The 24,000-nt window shown below is 45.1% G+C and overlaps 1 protein-coding gene across 1 annotated transcript in view; it reads right to left on the bottom strand.

Annotated features, from left to right (window-relative positions):
- Positions 1–24,000, bottom strand: part of LOC121844576 (glutamate receptor ionotropic, NMDA 2A-like) — a 75,903-nt gene that overhangs the window by 32,388 nt on the left and 19,515 nt on the right. The window contains exons 3-6 of the mRNA XM_042314844.1: positions 7,287–7,458; positions 6,133–6,286; positions 3,338–3,463; positions 2,828–3,057 (exon numbers count right to left, since the gene is read on the bottom strand). Coding sequence (XP_042170778.1) covers positions 2,828–3,057; positions 3,338–3,463; positions 6,133–6,286; positions 7,287–7,458 — 682 coding nt within the window. The remainder of the gene's footprint in view (positions 1–2,827; positions 3,058–3,337; positions 3,464–6,132; positions 6,287–7,286; positions 7,459–24,000) is intronic.

The raw sequence follows: 24,000 nt of genomic DNA, 5'->3' as shown, positions 1-24,000 counted from the left end.
TAAACTTCCTTAGCCAACTATGTGTGTGTGTATTGTGTGTGTGTGTGTGTGTGTGTGTGTGTCCCTGCTCTCTGTTCCCCACTCCTCTAAACCCCTCTCTCTCTCTCTCTGATCTAAGCACCATGGATCAGCCGTGTTTCCATCCTGCAGTCCAGCTCTACATCCCAGTGTAGTGTAGGTGTGTCCTGGGCCCCGAGCAGGCCGCACAGTAGATGGACCTTTTCACTTCTATTGGTCAGCACGGTCCACAACGCCTCGAGAGCTTCGTTACTACGGTTACAATGGCGTGGCATTCATCGGTCGTAAAACAATCATTATTATTATTACGTCCCGGAGTTTTCCCCCTCTCAACCAGGAAACAACTCCAGGCCTCTGTAATAGCCTGATAAATCGTGATAAATACGTACCTGTAGATGATTTAAGGACACAAACAAAAACAGGACATTAGATGTTAATGGAGACAGGATGAGGACAACAGATCCATAGAGGTAGATAGAGGGCCCATGCTAAAACACGTTTTTTGGGGCACTAGAGTTGTCTATCAAAGTCTATGGGACAGTACCTCCATAGAGGTAGATAGAGGGCCCATGCTAAAACACGTTTTTTGGGGCACTAGAGTTGTCTATCAAAGTCTATGGGACAGTACCTCCATAGAGGTAGATAGAGGGCCCATGCTAAAACACGTTTTTTGGGGCACTAGAGTTGTCTATCAAAGTCTATGGGACAGTACCTCCATAGAGGTAGATAGAGGGCCCATGCTAAAACACGTTTTTTGGGGCACTAGAGTTGTCTATCAAAGTCTATGGGACAGTACCTCCATAGAGGTAGATAGAGGGCCTTTCTTTACAGCATGGGCAGCATCATTGAGGGCCTTCTCATAATTTAAGCAAGTAGCCTTGGCTTTGGTCTTTGGTATGACTCGGCCGGGGATCGAACTCCCAACCTTTCAATCTCAAGGCCGACACAAGACCCCTGAGTTTGGTCTCCATTTTAAAAGTAGTTAATTTCTTATTTTTCTTATTTCAGTAAACAAACTGAGCGCCTGCCAAATGAACCTGTTAATTAAAGTCAAGCTGGTGATTTACTATCAAATGAACCTGTTTATTAAAGTCAAGCTCTGTGATTTACTATCAAATGAACCTGTTAATTAAAGTCAAGCTCTGTGATTTACTACCAAATGAACCTGTTTATTAAAGTCAAGCTTGGTGATTTACTACCAAATGAACCTGTTTATTAAAGTCAAGCTTGGTGATTTACTACCAAATGAACCTGTTTATTAAAGTCAAGCTTGTGATTTACTATCAAATGAACCAGTTTATTAAAGTCAAGCTTGGTGATTTACTACCAAATGAACCTGTTAATTAAAGTCAAGCTTGGTGATTTACTATCAAATGAACCAGTTTATTAAAGTCAAGCTTGGTGATTTAATATAATCTGAACCTGTTTATTAAAGTCAAGCTCTGTGATTTACTATCAAATGAACCAGTTTATTAAAGTCAAGCTTGGTGATTTAATATAATCTGACCCTGTTTATTAAAGTCAAGCTTGGTGATTTAATATAATCTGAACCTGTTAATTAAAGTCAAGCTTGGTGATTTACTACCAAATGAACCTGTTTATTAAAGTCAAGCTTGGTGATTTACTACCAAATGAACCTGTTTATTAAAGTCAAGCTTGGTGATTTACTACCAAATGAACCTGTTTATTAAAGTCAAGCTCTGTGATTTACTATCAAATGAACCAGTTTATTAAAGTCAAGCTTGGTGATTTAATATAATCTGAACCTGTTTATTAAAGTCAAGCTGGTGATTTACAGGCTCCTGCAGTTAGGGAATGTTAAACTGAGCAGTGTAATTCATTGGCTGATCCGTCCTAATGACCCAGATGGAGTTATGTGAACAACCCTTCCTTAACCCACAGGAAGTCCCGCCCAGTTGGCTACTTTAAAAAATGGTGAATGTCCTCAATGTCTCTGGCCCATGCTAAAAACAGGCTTTGGGGGCATTAGAGCTATCTATCTATATTTATGGGACAGTAGGTCCCCAGAGGTAGATAGAGGGCCCATGCTAAAAACAGTCTTCGGGAACACTAGAGCTGTCTATTTAAGTCTATGGGACAATAGAACTGAAGCTGACATAAAGTAGGTGACTATGCTGTGATTCCCTAGCCTCTATGCTAGCTTCACGCGCTCTGCGGAATCTCGGAATCTCGGAAACATTCCGACGGGGAATCCGATGGGGTTACAAGATTGTAACTCTAGTTTCCTCGTTTGTAGTTCCGACTCGGAAATTGTGCATTTCCGATCGTTCCGTGAGGACGTGAAGGCAGCACAGAACATACAGACATAGAATGTAAATGTAAAGATCTAGGTGAACACACGATCTACTAAAAACCCTATTTCTAGGCCCTGCCTCTTATCTCTATCTCTAAACTAAATGTAAATGTAAAGATCTAGGTGAACACACGATCTACTAAAAACCCTATTTCTAGGCCCTGCCTCTTATCTCTATCTCTAAACTCCGGGCCGTGTATATCGACAGCGACAGCGTATTCAACACAGGGAATCGGTGTAGCTCAAGATAGTGTTAGCTCTCTGAGCTAAAGCCCCCTTTGTGTAGGGGGGGTGGCATCAGCTCGAGGGAGCTAACACGAGTTCTTAAGGTCACCAAAAGCGATTCTTCCCTTCAGCGAAATTCTCAATGGGACTGCATCGTAAATAAAAAAATAAAAACTTTATTTTTTTATTTTTATGTAACAAAGTCAATGTTATTTTAACTATCAATCTTAATATGATCACATGCTGAGAGTATAAACAGTAAAACATTACCTTGTTGTCAGACAGTCCCGTGACCTGGTCTACAAACTCCTCCTGGATCATGAAGGCAGCCAGGTTGGCTGTGTAAGAGGCCAGGAAGATGACGGCGAAGAAGGCCCACACCGACACTATGAACTTACTGGTGGTGCCTTTAGGGTTCTGAACCGGGACAGAGTTGTTGAACACCAGACCCCACAGCAGCCACACCGCCTTACCCATAGTGAACGATGGGCCGTGGGGGTCTGGAGGTAGGGAGGGAGGTAGGGAGGGAGGGAAGGGAGGGAGGGAAAGAAGGAAGGAAGGAATGAAGGAAGGAAGGAAGGAAGGAAGGAAGGAAGGAGAAGGTAAATTCAGACTTAAAAATATGTGTGTGTGTGTGTGTGTGTGTGTGTGTGTGTGTGTGTGTGTGTGTGTGTGTGTGTGTGCGTGTGCGCGTGTGTGTGTGTGTGTGTGTGTGCGCGTGTGTGCGCGTGCGTGTGTGTGTGCGCGCGCGTGTGTGTGTGTGTGTGTGTGTGTACCTACCTCTACCCTGTGCCAGGTTCCTGTTAAAGCCCAGAGGGCTGATGTATTCAAACATGAACACAGCCATTGCTGTTACCAACAACAGCATCACAAACATCATGATCCACACCGTCGCACTGAACGGCTCTGAAACACACAGAGAGAAGACACATGAATACACACAGAGAGAGACAGAGAGAAGAGACATGAATACACACAGAGAGAGACAGAGAGAAGAGACATGAATACACACAGAGAGAGACACACATCAGATTAGATACACAGAGACACACATCAGATTAGATACACAGAGACACACATCAGATTAGATACACAGAGACACACATCAGATTAGATACACAGAGACACACATCAGATTAGATACACACAGAGACACACATCAGATTAGACACACAGAGACACACATCAGATTAGATACACACAGTCCTGACTTCCTCCATACTGTTAGTGGTGCTGTATAGATCAGTCCTGTTAGTGGTGCTGTGTAGATCAGTCCTGTTAGTGGTGCTGTGTAGACCAGTCCTGTTAGTGGTGCTGTATAGATCAGTCCTGTTAGTGGTGCTGTGTAGATCAGTCCTGTTAGTGGTGCTGTATAGATCAGTCCTGTTAGTGGTGCTGTATAGATCAGTCCTGTTAGTTAGTGGTGCTGTGTAGATCAGTCCTGTTAGTGGTGCTGTATAGATCAGTCCTGTTAGTGGTGCTGTTTAGTGGTGCTGTGTAGATCAGTCCTGTTAGTGGTGCTGTGCCTGTTAGTGGTGCTGTGTAGATCAGTCCTGTTAGTGGTGCTGTATAGATCAGTCCTGTTAGTGGTGCTGTATAGATCAGTCCTGTTAGTGGTGCTGTATAGATCAGTCCTGTTAGTGGTGTATAGATCAGTCCTGTTAGATCAGTCCTGTTAGTGGTGCTGTGAGATCAGTCCTGTTAGTGGTGCTGTATAGATCAGTCCTGTTAGTGGTGCTGTATAGATCAGTCCTGTTAGTGGTGCTGTGTAGATCTGTTAGTGGTGCTGTATAGATCAGTCCTGTTAGTGGTGCTGTATAGATCAGTCCTGTTAGTGGTGCTGTATAGATCAGTCCTGTTAGTTAGTGGTGCTGTGTAGATCAGTCCTGTTAGTGGTGCTGTATAGATCCCTGTTAGTGGTGCTGTCCTGTTAGTGGTGCTGTATAGATCAGTCCTGTTAGTGGTGCTGTATAGATCAGTCCTGTTAGTGGTGCTGTGTAGATCAGTCCTGTTAGTGGTGCTGTGTAGATCAGTCCTGTTAGTGGTGCTGTATAGATCAGTCCTGTTAGTGGTGCTGTAGAGATCAGTCCTGTTAGTGGTGCTGTGTAGATCAGTCCTGTTAGTGGTGCTGTATAGATCAGTCCTGTTAGTGGTGCTGTATAGATCAGTCCTGTTAGTGGTGCTGTATAGATCAGTCCTGTTAGTGGTGCTGTATAGATCAGTCCTGTTAGTGGTGCTGTATAGATCAGTCCTGTTAGTGGTGCTGTATAGATCAGTCCTGTTAGTGGTGCTGCTGATCAGTCCTGTTAGTGGTGAGTGGTGCTGTCAGTCCTGTTAGTGGTGCTGTGTAGATCAGTCCTGTTAGTGGTGCTGTGTAGATCAGTCCTGTTAGTGGTGCTGTGTAGATCAGTCCTGTTAGTGGTGCTGTGTAGATCAGTCCTGTTAGTGGTGCTGTATAGATCAGTCCTGTTAGTGGTGCTGTGTAGATCAGTCCTGTTAGTGGTGCTGTAGTGGTGCTGTGCAGTCCTGTTAGTGGTGCTGTCAGTCCTGTTAGTGGTGCTGTGGTGGTGCTGTGTAGATCAGTCCTGTTAGTGGTGCTGTGTAGATCAGTCCTGTTAGTGGTGCTGTGTAGATCAGTCCTGTTAGTGGTGCTGTATAGATCAGTCCTGTTAGTGGTGCTGTGTAGATCAGTCCTGTTAGTGGTGCTGTGATCAGAGTGGTGCTGTGTAGTCCCTGTTAGTGGTGCTGTATAGATCAGTCCTGTTAGTGGTGCTGTATAGATCAGTCCTGTTAGTGGTGCTGTGTAGATCAGTCCTGTTAGTGGTGCTGTGTAGATCAGTCCTGTTAGTGGTGCTGTATAGATCAGTCCTGTTAGTGGTGCTGTATAGATCAGTCCTGTTAGTGGTGCTGTAGATCAGTCCTGTTAGTGGTGCTGTGTCCTGTTATCCTGTTAGTGGTGCTGTGTAGATCAGTCCTGTTAGTGGTGCTGTATAGATCAGTCCTGTTAGTGGTGCTGTAGATCAGTCCTGTTAGTGGTGCTGTGTAGATCAGTCCTGTTAGTGGTGCTGTAGATAGAGTGGTGCTGTGTAGATCCCTGTTAGTGGTGCTGTGTAGATCAGTCCTGTTAGTGGTGCTGTGTAGATCAGTCCTGTTAGTGGTGCTGTATAGATCAGTCCTGTTAGTGGTGCTGTGTAGATCAGTCCTGTTAGTGGTGCTGTGATCAGTCCTGTTAGTGGTGCTGTGTCAGTCCTGTTAGTGGTGCTGTATAGATCAGTCCTGTTAGTGGTGCTGTGTAGATCAGTCCTGTTAGTGGTGCTGTGTAGATCAGTCCTGTTAGTGGTGCTGTATAGATCAGTCCTGTTAGTGGTGCTGTATAGATCAGTCCTGTTAGTGGTGCTGTATAGACCAGTCCTCTTAGTGGTGCTGTGTGTTTTAATGAAGCCGACAGATGCAGCATGTTTTGACAGAATATGAGAGGGACAGTTCTGTTTTTAAAAAAAGTTGATAAACACAATCTGTCAGGTGGTGAAACAACACAGACAACTCAAATGTCCCCAAAACACAGGGAGGGTTACCAAGAAAGGCGGACGGGGAGACGGTTCCGTTGCTACGGGAGACCATGACGCTTATTCCAGTTTCCACGAACGGGACGGAGAAATCGATGACCTCAGAACGCTCCTCATTGATCGTCAGAGAGCCGACGGCCATGACAGCTTTCTTATAGACCACCTGGGAGGGAGGGAGGGATGTAGGGGAGGAGAGAGGAGGAAAGGAGAGAGAGGAGGGAGGGAAGCAAGGAAGGAGAGAGTGAGGAGGAAGGGAAAGAGAGAGGAGGAGGGAGGGAAGGAGAGAGGGAGGAGAAAGGGAAGGAGAGAGGGAGGGAGAGAGGGAGGGAAGGGAGGGAGGAGAGAGGGAGGAGAGAGAAGGAGAGAGGGAGGAGGGAGGGAAGGAGAGAGGGAGGAGAGAGGGAGGAGGGAGGGGGGGGAAGGAGAGAGGGGAAGGGGAAGGAGAGGGAGGAGGGAGAGGGGAGGAGGGAAGGAATGAGAGAGGGAGGAGGGAGGAGAGGGGGGAGAAAGACATGGAGAGAGATGGAGGGAGGAGGGAGGGAATGAGGGTGGGAAGAGGGAGGGAAGGAATGATAGAGGGAGGAGGGAGGGAGAGTGGGGGAGAAAGACATGGAGAGAGATGGAGTGAAGGAGGGAGAGACAGGTTCTGGGTTAATCTTTAATCTAGTGTGTTATCGTGGTGTTGTTGATGTCGTCAGTAGGAAGTCACCGCTGTATATTATAATGCTACAATATAATGCTGAGACTAGCCTTTAGCCGTTAGCTAAACACAGTAAAAAATGATGCTACAGTATAATGCTGAGACTAGCCTTTAGCCGTTAGCTAAACACAGTAAAATGATGCTACAGTATAATGCTGAGACTAAACACAGTAAAAATGATACTACAGTGTAATGCTGAGACCCTTTAGCCGTTAGCTAAACACAGTAAAATGATGCTACAGTATAATAAAATGATGAGACTAGCCTTTAGCCGTTAGCTAAACACAGTAAAATGATACCACAGTATAATGATGCTGAGACTAGCCTTTAACCATTAGCTAAACACAGCAAAAATAATAGTAAGTTTAATGCTGACAATGTTGTTTTAACTATGAGACAGGACAGACTAAACTAACAATCACCTGTATGATATTATAACATATTATAATTATTAATCACTCACCTCTCCCACCATCCCGTTCCACACGTTGTTGATCTTCTTCCCGTGTTTACCGTTGGTAACCAGGTAGAGATCGTAGGTGAACTTTACGTACTTCGCGATCTTCTTCAGGATGTCGATGCAGAATCCTTTACAGCACTTTTTAATGTAGGTCCCGCCCGCCTCTGTGGTGTTGCTGTGGAAACGCAGAAATAATGACATCTGTGATTGGCTGAAACTTCAATGCCACTTCTTTATATGGACATCTTTCATTGGCTGGAGATTTCAGAACTCCTCCCCTCCTACCCAACATGGACATGTCATTGGCTGAAGATTTCAGAACCCCCCAACATGGACACGTCATTGGCTGAAGATTTCAGAACCCCCAACATGGACACGTCATTGGCTGAAGATTTCAGAACCCCCAACATGGACACGTCAACATGGACACGTCATTGGCTGAAGATTTCAGAACCCCCCTTCCTCCCCAACATGGACCAGTCACAGGCTTTAGATTAAAACCCTTTTTATATGGACATCTGCCATTAGCTGAATTGTATAACCTGTTAAAATGGTCATGTGTCATTGGCTGCTGGGAGGAGAAAGAGAGAGAGAAGGGGATGGTGGGGGGGAGAAAGAGAGAGAGAAGGGGCTGGTGGGGGGAGAAAGAGAGAGAGAAGGGGATGGTGGGGGGAGAAAGAGAGAGAGAAGGGGATTGTGGGGGAGAAAGAGAGAGAGAGGGGGATTGTGGGGAGAAAGAGAGAGAGAAGGGGATTGTGGGAGGAGAAAGAGAGAGAGAAGGGGATGGTGGGAGGAGAAAGAGAGAGAGAAGGGGATTGTGGGGGAGAAAGAGAGAGAGAAGGGAGGTGGTGGGGGAAGATAGAGAGAAGGGGATGGTGGGGGAGAAAGAGAGAGAGAAGGGATGGTGGGGGAGGAGAAAGAGAGAGAGAAGGGGATGGTGGGAGGAGAAAGAGAGAGAGAAGGGGATGGTGGGAGGAGAAAGAGAGAGAGAAGGGGATTGTGGGAGGAGAAAGAGAGAGAGAAGGGGTGGTGGGGGGAAGATAGAGAGAAGGGGATGGTGGGGGAGAAAGAGAGAGAGAAGGGGATGGTGGGGGAGAAAGAGAGAGAGAGGGGATGGTGGGGGGAGAAAGAGAGAGAGAAGGGGAAGGTGGGAGGAGAAAGAGAGAGAGAAGGGGGTGGAGAGGGGGTGAAAGATAGAGAGAAGGGGGAAAGAGAGAGAGAGAAGGGGGTGGGGGGAGAAAGAGAGAGAGAAAGGGGGAGAAAGAGAGAGAAGGGGGTGAAAGATAGAGAGAAGGGGGGAGAAAGAGAGAGAGAAGGGGGTGGGGGGGAAAGAGAGAGACAAGGGGGAGAGAGAGAGAGGGGGGTGAAAGATAGAGAGAAGGGGGTGGGGGGGGGAAAGAGAGAGAGAGGGGGTGAAAGATAGAGAGAAGGGGATTGGGGGGGGAGAAAGAGAGAGAAGGGAGGAGATAGAGATAGAAGGGGAGATAGAGAGAAGGGGGAGATAGGATTAGATCTCCATGTGAAAGAGAAACTACTTCACACAGCTGAGAATGGCCCTTGAAATTCTACTGTAACAGAATAGGTCTGTCTGTCTCCATGATGCTACTGTAACAGAATAGGTCTGTCTGTCTCCATGATGCTACTGTAACAGAATAGGTCTGTCTGTCTCCATGATGCTACTGTAACAGAATAGGTCTGTCTGTCTCCATGATGCTACTGTAACAGAATAGGTCTGTCTGTCTCCATGATGCTACTGTAACAGAATAGGTCTGTCTGTCTCCATGATGCTACTGTAACAGAGTAGGCCTGTCTGTCTCCATGATGCTACTGTAACAGAATAGGTCTGTCTGTCTCCATGATGCTACTGTAACAGAATAGGTCTGTCTCCATGATGCTGCTGTAACAGAATAGGTCTGTCTGTCTCCATGATGCTGCTGTAACAGAATAGGTCTGTCTGTCTCCATGATGCTACTGTAACAGAGAGAGGCCTGTCTGTCTCCATGATGCTGCTGTAACAGAATAGGTCTGTCTGTCTCCATGATGCTACTGTAACAGAGTAGGCCTGTCTGTCTCCATGATGCTACTGTAACAGAGTAGGTCTGTCTGTCTCCATGATGCTACTGTAACAGAATAGGTCTGTCTGTCTCCATGATGCTACTGTAACAGAGTAGGTCTGTCTGTCTCCATGATGCTACTGTAACAGAATAGGTATGTCTGTCTCCATGATGCTACTGTAACAGAATAGGTCTGTCTGTCTCCATGATGCTACTGTAACAGAGTAGGTCTGTCTGTCTCCATGATGCTGCTGTAACAGAATAGGTCTGTCTGTCTCCATGATGCTACTGTAACAGAATAGGTCTGTCTGTCTCCATGATGCTACTGTAACAGAATAGGTCTGTCTGTCTCCATGATGCTACTGTAACAGAATAGGTCTGTCTGTCTCCATGATGCTACTGTAACAGAGTAGGTCTGTCTGTCTCCATGATGCTACTGTAACAGAGTAGGCCTGTCTGTCTCCATGATGCTACTGTAACAGAGTAGGCCTGTCTGTCTCCATGATGCTACTGTAACAGAGTAGGTCTGTCTGTCTCCATGATGCTACTGTAACAGAGTAGGCCTGTCTGTCTCCATGATGCTACTGTAACAGAGTAGGCCTGTCTGTCTCCATGATGCTACTGTAACAGAGTAGGTCTGTCTGTCTCCATGATGCTACTGTAACAGAATAGGTCTGTCTGTCTCCATGATGCTACTGTAACAGAATAGGTCTGTCTGTCTCCATGATGCTACTGTAACAGAATAGGTCTGTCTGTCTCCATGATGCTACTGTAACAGAATAGGTCTGTCTGTCTCCATGATGCTACTGTAACAGAGTAGGTCTGTCTGTCTCCATGATGCTACTGTAACAGAATAGGTCTGTCTGTCTCCATGATGCTACTGTAACAGAATAGGTCTGTCTGTCTCCATGATGCTACTGTAACAGAGTAGGTCTGTCTGTCTCCATGATGCTACTGTAACAGAATAGGCCTGTCTGTCTCCATGATGCTACTGTAACAGAGTAGGTCTGTCTGTCTCCATGATGCTACTGTAACAGAGTAGGTCTGTCTGTCTCCATGATGCTACTGTAACAGAATAGGTCTGTCTGTCTCCATGATGCTACTGTAACAGAATAGGTCTGTCTGACTCCATGATGCTACTGTAACAGAATAGGTCTGTCTGTCTCCATGATGCTACTGTAACAGAATAGGTCTGTCTGTCTCCATGATGCTACTGTAACAGAATAGGTCTGTCTGTCTCCATGATGCTACTGTAAGAGTAGGTCTGTCTGTCTCCGTGATGCTACTGGTAGGCCTGTCTGTCTCCATGATGCTACTGTAACAGAGTAGGTCTGTCTGTCTCCATGATGCTACTGTAACAGAGTAGGTCTGTCTGTCTCCATGATGCTACTGTAACAGAATAGGTCTGTCTGTCTCCATGATGCTACTGTAACAGAATAGGTCTGTCTGTCTCCATGATGCTACTGTAACAGAATAGGTCTGTCTGTCTCCATGATGCTACTGTAACAGAATAGGTCTGTCTGTCTCCATGATGCTGCTGTAACAGAATAGGTCTGTCTGTCTCCATGATGCTACTGTAACAGAGTAGGCCTGTCTGTCTCCATGATGCTACTGTAACAGAGTAGGTCTGTCTGTCTCCATGATGCTACTGTAACAGAGTAGGTCTGTCTGTCTCCATGATGCTACTGTAACAGAGTAGGTCTGTCTGTCTCCATGATGCTGCTGTAACAGAGTAGGTCTGTCTGTCTCCATGATGCTACTGTAACAGAATAGGTCTGTCTGTCTCCATGATGCTACTGTAACAGAATAGGTCTGTCTGTCTCCATGATGCTACTGTAACAGAGTAGGTCTGTCTGTCTCCATGATGCTACTGTAACAGAGTAGGCCTGTCTGTCTCCATGATGCTACTGTAACAGAATAGGTCTGTCTGTCTCCATGATGCTACTGTAACAGAGTAGGTCTGTCTGTCTCCATGATGCTACTGTAACAGAGTAGGTCTGTCTGTCTCCATGATGCTGCTGTAACAGAGTAGGTCTGTCTGTCTCCATGATGCTACTGTAACAGAATAGGTCTGTCTGTCTCCATGATGCTACTGTAACAGAATAGGTCTGTCTGTCTCCATGATGCTACTGTAACAGAGAAGGTCTGTCTGTCTCCATGATGCTACTGTAACAGAGTAGGTCTGTCTGTCTCCATGATGCTACTGTAACAGAATAGGTCTGTCTGTCTCCATGATGCTACTGTAACAGAATAGGTCTGTCTGTCTCCATGATGCTACTGTAACAGAATAGGTCTGTCTGTCTCCATGATGCTACTGTAACAGAATAGGTCTGTCTGTCTCCATGATGCTGCTGTAACAGAATAGGCCTGTCTGTCTCCATGATGCTACTGTAACAGAGTAGGCCTGTCTGTCTCCATGATGCTACTGTAACAGAGTAGGTCTGTCTGTCTCCATGATGCTACTGTAACAGAGTAGGTCTGTCTGTCTCCATGATGCTACTGTAACAGAGTAGGTCTGTCTGTCTCCATGATGCTGCTGTAACAGAGTAGGTCTGTCTGTCTCCATGATGCTACTGTAACAGAATAGGTCTGTCTGTCTCCATGATGCTACTGTAACAGAATAGGTCTGTCTGTCTCCATGATGCTACTGTAACAGAGTAGGTCTGTCTGTCTCCATGATGCTACTGTAACAGAGTAGGCCTGTCTGTCTCCATGATGCTACTGTAACAGAATAGGTCTGTCTGTCTCCATGATGCTACTGTAACAGAGTAGGTCTGTCTGTCTCCATGATGCTACTGTAACAGAGTAGGTCTGTCTGTCTCCATGATGCTGCTGTAACAGAGTAGGTCTGTCTGTCTCCATGATGCTACTGTAACAGAATAGGTCTGTCTGTCTCCATGATGCTACTGTAACAGAATAGGTCTGTCTGTCTCCATGATGCTACTGTAACAGAGTAGGTCTGTCTGTCTCCATGATGCTACTGTAACAGAGTAGGCCTGTCTGTCTCCATGATGCTACTGTAACAGAATAGGTCTGTCTGTCTCCATGATGCTACTGTAACAGAATAGGTCTGTCTGTCTCCATGATGCTACTGTAACAGAATAGGTCTGTCTGTCTCCATGATGCTACTGTAACAGAATAGGTCTGTCTGTCTCCATGATGATACTGTAACAGAATAGGTCTGTCTGTCTCCATGATGCTACTGTAACAGAGTAGGTCTGTCTGTCTCCATGATGCTACTGTAACAGAATAGGTCTGTCTGTCTCCATGATGCTACTGTAACAGAATAGGTCTGTCTGTCTCCATGATGCTACTGTAACAGAATAGGTCTGTCTGTCTCCATGATGCTACTGTAACAGAATAGGTCTGTCTGTCTCCATGATGCTACTGTAACAGAGTAGGTCTGTCTGTCTCCATGATGCTACTGTAACAGAATAGGTCTGTCTGTCTCCATGATGCTACTGTAACAGAGTAGGTCTGTCTGTCTCCATGATGCTACTGTAACAGAGTAGGTCTGTCTGTCTCCATGATGCTACTGTAACAGAATAGGTCTGTCTGTCTCCATGATGCTACTGTAACAGAGTAGGTCTGTCTGTCTCCATGATGCTACTGTAACAGAATAGGTCTGTCTGTCTCCATGATGCTACTGTAACAGAATAGGTCTGTCTGTCTCCATGATGCTACTGTAACAGAGTAGGTCTGTCTGTCTCCATGATGCTACTGTAACAGAATAGGTCTGTCTGTCTCCATGATGCTACTGTAACAGAGTAGGTCTGTCTGTCTCCATGATGCTACTGTAACAGAGTAGGTCTGTCTGTCTCCATGATGCTACTGTAACAGAATAGGTCTGTCTGTCTCCATGATGCTACTGTAACAGAGTAGGTCTGTCTGTCTCCATGATGCTACTGTAACAGAATAGGTCTGTCTGTCTCCATGATGCTACTGTAACAGAGTAGGTCTGTCTGTCTCCATGATGCTACTGTAACAGAATAGGTCTGTCTGTCTCCATGATGCTACTGTAACAGAATAGGTCTGTCTGAAGGTCTCCATGATGCTACTGTAACAGAATAGGTCTGTCTGTCTCCATGATGCTGAACAGAGTAGGTCTGTCTGTCTCCATGATGCTACTGTAACAGACTAGGCCTGTCTGTCTCCATGATGCTACTGTAACAGAATAGGTCTGTCTGTCTCCATGATGCTACTGTAACAGAGTAGGTCTGTCTGTCTCCATGATGCTACTGTAACAGAATAGGTCTGTCTGTCTCCATGATGCTACTGTAACAGAGTAGGTCTGTCTGTCTCCATGATGCTACTGTAACAGAGTAGGTCTGTCTGTCTCCATGATGCTACTGTAACAGAGTAGGTCTGTCTGTCTCCATGATGCTACTGTAACAGAATAGGTCTGTCTGTCTCCATGATGCTACTGTAACAGAATAGGTCTGTCTGTCTCCATGATGCTACTGTAACAGAGTAGGTCTGTCTGTCTCCATGATGCTACTGTAACAGAGTAGGTCTGTCTGTCTCCATGATGCTACTGTAACAGAATAGGTCTGTCTGTCTCCATGATGCTACTGTAACAGAATAGGTCTGTCTGTCTCCATGATGCTACTGTAACAGAATAGGTCTGTCTGTCTCCATGATGCTACTGTAACAGAATAGGTCTGTCTGTCTCCATGATGCTACTGTAACAGAATAGGTCTGTCTGTCTCCATGATGCTACTGTAACAGAGTAGGTCTGTCTGTCTCCATGATGCTACTGTAACAGAATAGGCCTGTCTGTCTCCATGATGCTACTGTAACAGAATAGGTCTGTCTGTCTCCATGATGCTACTGTAACAGAATAGGTCTGTCTGTCTCCATGATGCTACTGTAACAGAATAGGTCTGTCTGTCTCCATGATGCTACTGTAACAGAGTAGGTCTGTCTGTCTCCATGATGCTACTGTAACAGAATAGGTCTGTCTGTCTCCATGATGCTACTGTAACAGAGTAGGTCTGTCTGTCTCCATGATGCTACTGTAACAGAGTAGGTCTGTCTGTCTCCATGATGCTACTGTAACAGAATAGGTCTGTCTGTCTCCATGATGCTACTGTAACAGAGTAGGTCTGTCTGTCTCCATGATGCTACTGTAACAGAATAGGTCTGTCTGTCTCCATGATGCTACTGTAACAGAATAGGTCTGTCTGTCTCCATGATGCTACTGTAACAGAGTAGGTCTGTCTGTCTCCATGATGCTACTGTAACAGAATAGGTCTGTCTGTCTCCATGATGCTACTGTAACAGAGTAGGTCTGTCTGTCTCCATGATGCTACTGTAACAGAATAGGTCTGTCTGTCTCCATGATGCTACTGTAACAGAATAGGTCTGTCTGTCTCCATGATGCTACTGTAACAGAGTAGGTCTGTCTGTCTCCATGATGCTACTGTAACAGAATAGGTCTGTCTGTCTCCATGATGCTACTGTAACAGAGTAGGTCTGTCTGTCTCCATGATGCTACTGTAACAGAATAGGTCTGTCTGTCTCCATGATGCTACTGTAACAGAATAGGTCTGTCTGTCTCCATGATGCTACTGTAACAGAATAGGTCTGTCTGTCTCCATGATGCTACTGTAACAGAGTAGGTCTGTCTGTCTCCATGATGCTACTGTAACAGACTAGGCCTGTCTGTCTCCATGATGCTACTGTAACAGAATAGGTCTGTCTGTCTCCATGATGCTACTGTAACAGAATAGGTCTGTCTGTCTCCATGATGCTACTGTAACAGAATAGGTCTGTCTGTCTCCATGATGCTACTGTAACAGAGTAGGTCTGTCTGTCTCCATGATGCTACTGTAACAGAATAGGTCTGTCTGTCTCCATGATGCTACTGTAACAGAGTAGGTCTGTCTGTCTCCATGATGCTACTGTAACAGAATAGGTCTGTCTGTCTCCATGATGCTACTGTAACAGAGTAGGTCTGTCTGTCTCCATGATGCTACTGTAACAGAGTAGGTCTGTCTGTCTCCATGATGCTACTGTAACAGAGTAGGTCTGTCTGTCTCCATGATGCTACTGTAACAGAATAGGTCTGTCTGTCTCCATGATGCTACTGTAACAGAATAGGTCTGTCTGTCTCCATGATGCTACTGTAACAGAATAGGTCTGTCTGTCTCCATGATGCTACTGTAACAGAGTAGGTCTGTCTGTCTCCATGATGCTACTGTAACAGAATAGGTCTGTCTGTCTCCATGATGCTACTGTAACAGAATAGGTCTGTCTGTCTCCATGATGCTACTGTAACAGAATAGGTCTGTCTGTCTCCATGATGCTACTGTAACAGAGTAGGTCTGTCTGTCTCCATGATGCTACTGTAACAGAATAGGTCTGTCTGTCTCCATGATGCTACTGTAACAGAATAGGTCTGTCTGTCTCCATGATGCTACTGTAACAGAGTAGGTCTGTCTGTCTCCATGATGCTACTGTAACAGAATAGGCCTGTCTGTCTCCATGATGCTACTGTAACAGAGTAGGTCTGTCTGTCTCCATGATGCTACTGTAACAGAATAGGTCTGTCTGTCTCCATGATGCTACTGTAACAGAATAGGCCTGTCTGTCTCCATGATGCTACTGTAACAGAATAGGTCTGTCTGTCTCCATGATGCTACTGTAACAGAATAGGTCTGTCTGTCTCCATGATGCTACTGTAACAGAGTAGGTCTGTCTGTCTCCATGATGCTACTGTAACAGAGTAGGTCTGTCTGTCTCCATGATGCTACTGTAACAGAATAGGTCTGTCTGTCTCCATGATGCTACTGTAACAGAATAGGTCTGTCTGTCTCCATGATGCTACTGTAACAGAGTAGGTCTGTCTGTCTCCATGATGCTACTGTAACAGAGTAGGTCTGTCTGTCTCCATGATGCTACTGTAACAGAATAGGTCTGTCTGTCTCCATGATGCTACTGTAACAGAGTAGGTCTGTCTGTCTCCATGATGCTACTGTAACAGAATAGGTCTGTCTGTCTCCATGATGCTACTGTAACAGAATAGGTCTGTCTGTCTCCATGATGCTACTGTAACAGAGTAGGTCTGTCTGTCTCCATGATGCTACTGTAACAGAATAGGTCTGTCTGTCTCCATGATGCTACTGTAACAGAGTAGGTCTGTCTGTCTCCATGATGCTACTGTAACAGAGTAGGTCTGTCTGTCTCCATGATGCTACTGTAACAGAGTAGGCTTGTCTGTCTCCATGATGCTACTGTAACAGAGTAGGCCTGTCTGTCTCCATGATGCTACTGTAACAGAATAGGTCTGTCTGTCTCCATGATGCTACTGTAACAGAGTAGGCCAGTCTGTCTCCATGATGCTACTGTAACAGAATAGGCCTGTCTGTCTCCATGATGCTACTGTAACAGAATAGGTCTGTCTGTCTCCATGATGCTACTGTAACAGAATAGGTCTGTCTGTCTCCATGATGCTACTGTAACAGAGTAGGTCTGTCTGTCTCCATGATGCTACTGTAACAGACTAGGTCTGTCTGTCTCCATGATGCTACTGTAACAGAATAGGTCTGTCTGTCTCCATGATGCTACTGTAACAGAATAGGTCTGTCTGTCTCCATGATGCTACTGTAACAGAATAGGTCTGTCTGTCTCCATGATGCTACTGTAACAGAGTAGGTCTGTCTGTCTCCATGATGCTACTGTAACAGAGTAGGTCTGTCTGTCTCCATGATGCTACTGTAACAGAGTAGGCCTGTCTGTCTCCATGATGCTACTGTAACAGAATAGGTCTGTCTGTCTCCATGATGCTACTGTAACAGAGTAGGTCTGTCTGTCTCCATGATGCTACTGTAACAGAGTAGGTCTGTCTGTCTCCATGATGCTACTGTAACAGAGTAGGTCTGTCTGTCTCCATGATGCTACTGTAACAGAATAGGTCTGTCTGTCTCCATGATGCTACTGTAACAGAGTAGGTCTGTCTGTCTCCATGATGCTACTGTAACAGAATAGGTCTGTCTGTCTCCATGATGCTACTGTAACAGAGTAGGTCTGTCTGTCTCCATGATGCTACTGTAACAGAGTAGGTCTGTCTGTCTCCATGATGCTACTGTAACAGAGTAGGTCTGTCTGTCTCCATGATGCTACTGTAACAGAATAGGTCTGTCTGTCTCCATGATGCTACTGTAACAGAGTAGGTCTGTCTGTCTCCATGATGCTACTGTAACAGAGTAGGTCTGTCTGTCTCCATGATGCTACTGTAACAGAGTAGGTCTGTCTGTCTCCATGATGCTACTGTAACAGAATAGGTCTGTCTGTCTCCATGATGCTACTGTAACAGAGTAGGTCTGTCTGTCTCCATGATGCTACTGTAACAGAGTAGGTCTGTCTGTCTCCATGATGCTACTGTAACAGAGTAGGTCTGTCTGTCTCCATGATGCTACTGTAACAGAATAGGTCTGTCTGTCTCCATGATGCTACTGTAACAGAGTAGGTCTGTCTGTCTCCATGATGCTACTGTAACAGAATAGGTCTGTCTGTCTCCATGATGCTACTGTAACAGAATAGGTCTGTCTCCATGATGCTACTGTAACAGAATAGGTCTGTCTGTCTCCATGATGCTACTGTAACAGAATAGGTCTGTCTGTCTCCATGATGCTACTGTAACAGAATAGGTCTGTCTGTCTCCATGATGCTACTGTAACAGAATAGGTCTGTCTGTCTCCATGATGCTACTGTAACAGAATAGGTCTGTCTGTCTCCATGATGCTACTGTAACAGAGTAGGTCTGTCTGTCTCCATGATGCTACTGTAACAGAATAGGTCTGTCTGTCTCCATGATGCTACTGTAACAGAGTAGGTCTGTCTGTCTCCATGATGCTACTGTAACAGAGTAGGTCTGTCTGTCTCCATGATGCTACTGTAACAGAATAGGCCTGTCTGTCTCCATGATGCTACTGTAACAGAATAGGCCTGTCTGTCTCCATGATGCTACTGTAACAGAATAGGTCTGTCTGTCTCCATGATGCTACTGTAACAGAGTAGGTCTGTCTGTCTCCATGATGCTACTGTAACAGAGTAGGTCTGTCTGTCTCCATGATGCTACTGTAACAGAATAGGCCTGTCTGTCTCCATGATGCTACTGTAACAGAATAGGTCTGTCTGTCTCCATGATGCTACTGTAACAGAGTAGGTCTGTCTGTCTCCATGATGCTACTGTAACAGAGTAGGTCTGTCTGTCTCCATGATGCTACTGTAACAGAATAGGTCTGTCTGTCTCCATGATGCTACTGTAACAGAGTAGGTCTGTCTGTCTCCATGATGCTACTGTAACAGAATAGGTCTGTCTGTCTCCATGATGCTACTGTAACAGAATAGGTCTGTCTGTCTCCATGATGCTACTGTAACAGAGTAGGTCTGTCTGTCTCCATGATGCTACTGTAACAGAATAGGTCTGTCTGTCTCCATGATGCTACTGTAACAGAATAGGTCTGTCTGTCTCCATGATGCTACTGTAACAGAGTAGGTCTGTCTGTCTCCATGATGCTACTGTAACAGAATAGGTCTGTCTGTCTCCATGATGCTACTGTAACAGAATAGGTCTGTCTGTCTCCATGATGCTACTGTAACAGAATAGGTCTGTCTGTCTCCATGATGCTACTGTAACAGAGTAGGTCTGTCTGTCTCCATGATGCTACTGTAACAGAATAGGTCTGTCTGTCTCCATGATGCTACTGTAACAGAATAGGTCTGTCTGTCTCCATGATGCTACTGTAACAGAATAGGTCTGTCTGTCTCCATGATGCTACTGTAACAGAGTAGGTCTGTCTGTCTCCATGATGCTACTGTAACAGACTAGGTCTGTCTGTCTCCATGATGCTACTGTAACAGAATAGGTCTGTCTGTCTCCATGATGCTACTGTAACAGAATAGGTCTGTCTGTCTCCATGATGCTACTGTAACAGAATAGGTCTGTCTGTCTCCATGATGCTACTGTAACAGAGTAGGTCTGTCTGTCTCCATGATGCTACTGTAACAGAGTAGGCCTGTCTGTCTCCATGATGCTACTGTAACAGAGTAGGTCTGTCTGTCTCCATGATGCTACTGTAACAGAATAGGTCTGTCTGTCTCCATGATGCTACTGTAACAGAGTAGGTCTGTCTGTCTCCATGATGCTACTGTAACAGAGTAGGTCTGTCTGTCTCCATGATGCTACTGTAACAGAGTAGGCCTGTCTGTCTCCATGATGCTACTGTAACAGAATAGGTCTGTCTGTCTCCATGATGCTACTGTAACAGAGTAGGTCTGTCTGTCTCCATGATGCTACTGTAACAGAATAGGTCTGTCTGTCTCCATGATGCTACTGTAACAGAGTAGGTCTGTCTGTCTCCATGATGCTACTGTAACAGAGTAGGTCTGTCTGTCTCCATGATGCTACTGTAACAGAGTAGGTCTGTCTGTCTCCATGATGCTACTGTAACAGAATAGGTCTGTCTGTCTCCATGATGCTACTGTAACAGAATAGGTCTGTCTGTCTCCATGATGCTACTGTAACAGAATAGGTCTGTCTGTCTCCATGATGCTACTGTAACAGAATAGGTCTGTCTGTCACCATGATGCTACTGTAACAGAATAGGTCTGTCTGTCTCCATGATGCTACTGTAACAGAATAGGTCTGTCTGTCTCCATGATGCTACTGTAACAGAGTAGGTCTGTCTGTCTCCATGATGCTACTGTAACAGAATAGGTCTGTCTCCATGATGCTACTGTAACAGAATAGGTCTTACTCCATGATGCTACTGTAACAGAATAGGTCTGTCTGTCTCCATGATGCTACTGTAACAGAGTAGGCCTGTCTGTCTCCATGATGCTACTGTAACAGAATAGGTCTGTCTGTCTCCATGATGCTGCTGTAACAGAATAGGTCTGTCTGTCTCCATGATGCTACTGTAACAGAGTAGGTCTGTCTGTCTCCATGATGCTACTGTAACAGAGTAGGTCTGTCTGTCTCCATGATGCTATTGTAACAGAGTAGGTCTGTCTGTCTCCATGATGCTACTGTAACAGAATAGGTCTGTCTGTCTCCATGATGCTACTGTAACAGAGTAGGTCTGTCTGTCTCCATGATGCTACTGTAACAGAATAGGTCTGTCTCCATGATGCTACTGTAACAGAATAGGTCTGTCTGTCTCCATGATGCTACTGTAACAGAATAGGTCTGTCTGTCTCCATGATGCTACTGTAACAGAATAGGTCTGTCTGTCTCCATGATGCTACTGTAACAGAATAGGTCTGTCTGTCTCCATGATGCTACTGTAACAGAATAGGTCTGTCTGTCTCCATGATGCTACTGTAACAGAGTAGGTCTGTCTGTCTCCATGATGCTACTGTAACAGAATAGGTCTGTCTCCATGATGCTACTGTAACAGAATAGGTCTGTCTGTCTCCATGATGCTACTGTAACAGAGTAGGTCTGTCTGTCTCCATGATGCTACTGTAACAGAATAGGTCTGTCTGTCTCCATGATGCTGCTGTAACAGAATAGGTCTGTCTGTCTCCATGATGCTACTGTAACAGAATAGGTCTGTCTCCTCCATGATGCTACTGTAACAGAGTAGGTCTGTCTGTCTCCATGATGCTGCTGTAACAGAATAGGTCTGTCTGCCATGATGCTACTGTAACAGAGTAGATCTGTCTGTCTCCATGATGCTACTGTAACAGAGTAGGTCTGTCTGTCTCCATGATGCTGCTGTAACAGAATAGGTCTGTCTGTCTCCATGATGCTGCTGTAACAGAATAGGTCTGTCTGTCTCCATGATGCTACTGTAACAGAGTAGGTCTGTCTGTCTCCATGATGCTACTGTAACAGAGTAGGTCTGTCTGTCTCCATGATGCTACATTAACAGAGTAGGTCTGTCTGTCTCCATGATGCTACTGTAACAGAGTAGGTCTGTCTGTCTCCATGATGCTACTGTAACAGAATAGTCCTGTCTGTCTCCATGATGCTACTGTAACAGAATAGGTCTGTCTGTCTCCATCCCCTCTCTCTCTCTCCTCTTCTCTCCTCCTTCCTATACTCCCTTCCTAGCCATCCCCTCTCTTGTCTCCTCCTCTCTCACCTCCTCTCTCCTCCTCTTCCTCTCCTCCTCTTCCTAGCCATCCCCAGTCCCCGGCCCAGAGACGCTGATCTAACTCTTGTTAATTTAAATGGTCCTCGCTCTCCACAGGAGCAGAATGGACAGACAGCAGGTAGCTGTTTACAAACATATATAATCACACTGTCCTTAGGAGACTGATAGGCAAAGTGTAACATATTACTATATTATTAAATGGAGTCTTCTGTATTGTATTATGGAAGCAATGCACAGCACTGCACTGACTCACTGTACTGACTAACTGTACTGACTCACTGTACTGACTAACTGTACTGACTAACTGTACTGTACTGGCTCACTGTACTGTACTGACTCACTGTACTGTACTGTACTGACTCACTGTACTGACTCACTGTACTGACTCACTGTACTGACTCACTGTACTGTACTGACTCACTGTACTGACTCACTGTACTGACTCACTGTACTGACTAACTGTACTGTACTGTACTGACTCACTGTACTGACTAACTGTACTGTACTGACTCACTGTACTGTACTGTACTGTACTGACTAACTGTACTGACTAACTGTACTGTACTGGCTCACTGTACTGTACTGACTCACTGTACTGCATTGCACTGTACTGACTCACTTTACTGACTAACTGCACTGTACTGACTCACTGTACTGACTCACTGCACTGACTAACTGTACTGTACTGACTCACTGCACTGACTCACTGTACTGACTCACTGTACTGTACTGACTCACTGTACTGACTCACTGTACTGACTCACTGTACTGACTAACTGTACTGTACTGTACTGACTCACTGTACTGACTAACTGTACTGTACTGACTCACTGTACTGTACTGTACTGTACTGACTAACTGTACTGACTAACTGTACTGTACTGGCTCACTGTACTGTACTGACTCACTGTACTGCATTGCACTGTACTGACTCACTTTACTGACTAACTGCACTGTACTGACTCACTGTACTGACTCACTGCACTGACTAACTGTACTGTACTGACTCACTGCACTGACTCACTGTACTGACTCACTGTACTGACTCACTGTACTGACTCACTGTACTGACTCACTGTACTGTACTGGCTCACTGTACTGACTAACTGTACTGTACTGACTCACTGCACTGACTAACTGTACTGTACTGGCTCACTGTACTGACTAACTGTACTGTACTGACTCACTGCACTGACTCACTGTACTGACTCACTGTACTGACTAACTGTACTGTACTGATTCACTGTACTGTACTGTACTGACTCACTGTACTGACTCACTGTACTGACTAACTGTACTGTACTGTACTGACTCACTGTACTGACTAACTGTACTGTACTGACTCACTGTACTGTACTGTACTGTACTGACTCACTGTACTGTACTGTACTGACTCACTGTACTGACTAACTGTACTGACTCACTGTACTGTACTGACTCACTGTACTGTACTGACTCACTGTACTGACTCACTATACTGTACTGGCTCACTGTACTGACTAACTGTACTGTACTGGCTCACTGTACTGTACTGACTCACTGTACTGACTAACTGTACTGTACTGACTCACTGTACTGACTAACTGTACTGTACTGACTCACTGTACTGTACTGTACTGTACTGACTCACTGTACTGTACTGTACTGTACTGACTCACTGTACTGACTAACTGTACTGACTAACTGTACTGTACTGACTCACTGTACTGTACTGACTCACTGTACTGACTCACTGTACTGTACTGGCTCACTGTACTGACTAACTGTACTGTACTGGCTCACTGTACTGTACTGACTCACTGTACTGACTAACTGTACTGTACTGGCTCACTGTACTGTACTGACTCACTGTACTGACTAACTGTACTGTACTGACTCACTGTACTGTACTGTACTGTACTGACTCACTGTACTGTACTGTACTGTACTGACTCACTGTACTGTACTGTACTGACTCACTGTACTGACTCACTGTACTGTACTGGCTCACTGTACTGACTAACTGTACTGTACTGTACTGACTCACTGTACTGTACTGTACTGACTCACTGTGCTGTACTGTACTGACTCACTGTACTGTACTGTACTGGCTCACTGTACTGTACTGACTCACTGTGCTGTACTGTACTGACTCACTGTACTGTACTGTACTGGCTCACTGTACTGTACTGTAATGTACTGTACTGCAATGTACTGTAATGTACTGTACTGTAATGTACTGTACTGTAATATACTGTAATGCAATCTACTGTACTGTAATATACTGTACTGTACTGGACTGTAATGTACTGTAATGCACTGCACTGTACTGCAATCTACGGTACTGTAATATACTGTACTGTAATGTAATATACTGTACTGTAATCTACTGTACTGTACTGTAATCTACTGTACTGTAATCTACTGTAATATACTGTACTGCAATCTACTGTACTGTAATATACTGTACTGTACTGTAATGTACTGTAATATACTGTACTGCAATCTACTGTACTGTAATGTACTGTAATGTACTGTACTGTACTGTAATGTACTGTAATGTACTGTATTGTAATT

This window comes from Oncorhynchus tshawytscha, unplaced genomic scaffold (assembly GCF_018296145.1).
Source record: "Oncorhynchus tshawytscha isolate Ot180627B unplaced genomic scaffold, Otsh_v2.0 Un_contig_6050_pilon_pilon, whole genome shotgun sequence".
NCBI classification, from domain to species: domain Eukaryota; kingdom Metazoa; phylum Chordata; class Actinopteri; order Salmoniformes; family Salmonidae; genus Oncorhynchus; species Oncorhynchus tshawytscha.
This window is presented reverse-complemented; position numbering and strand designations above follow the sequence as displayed.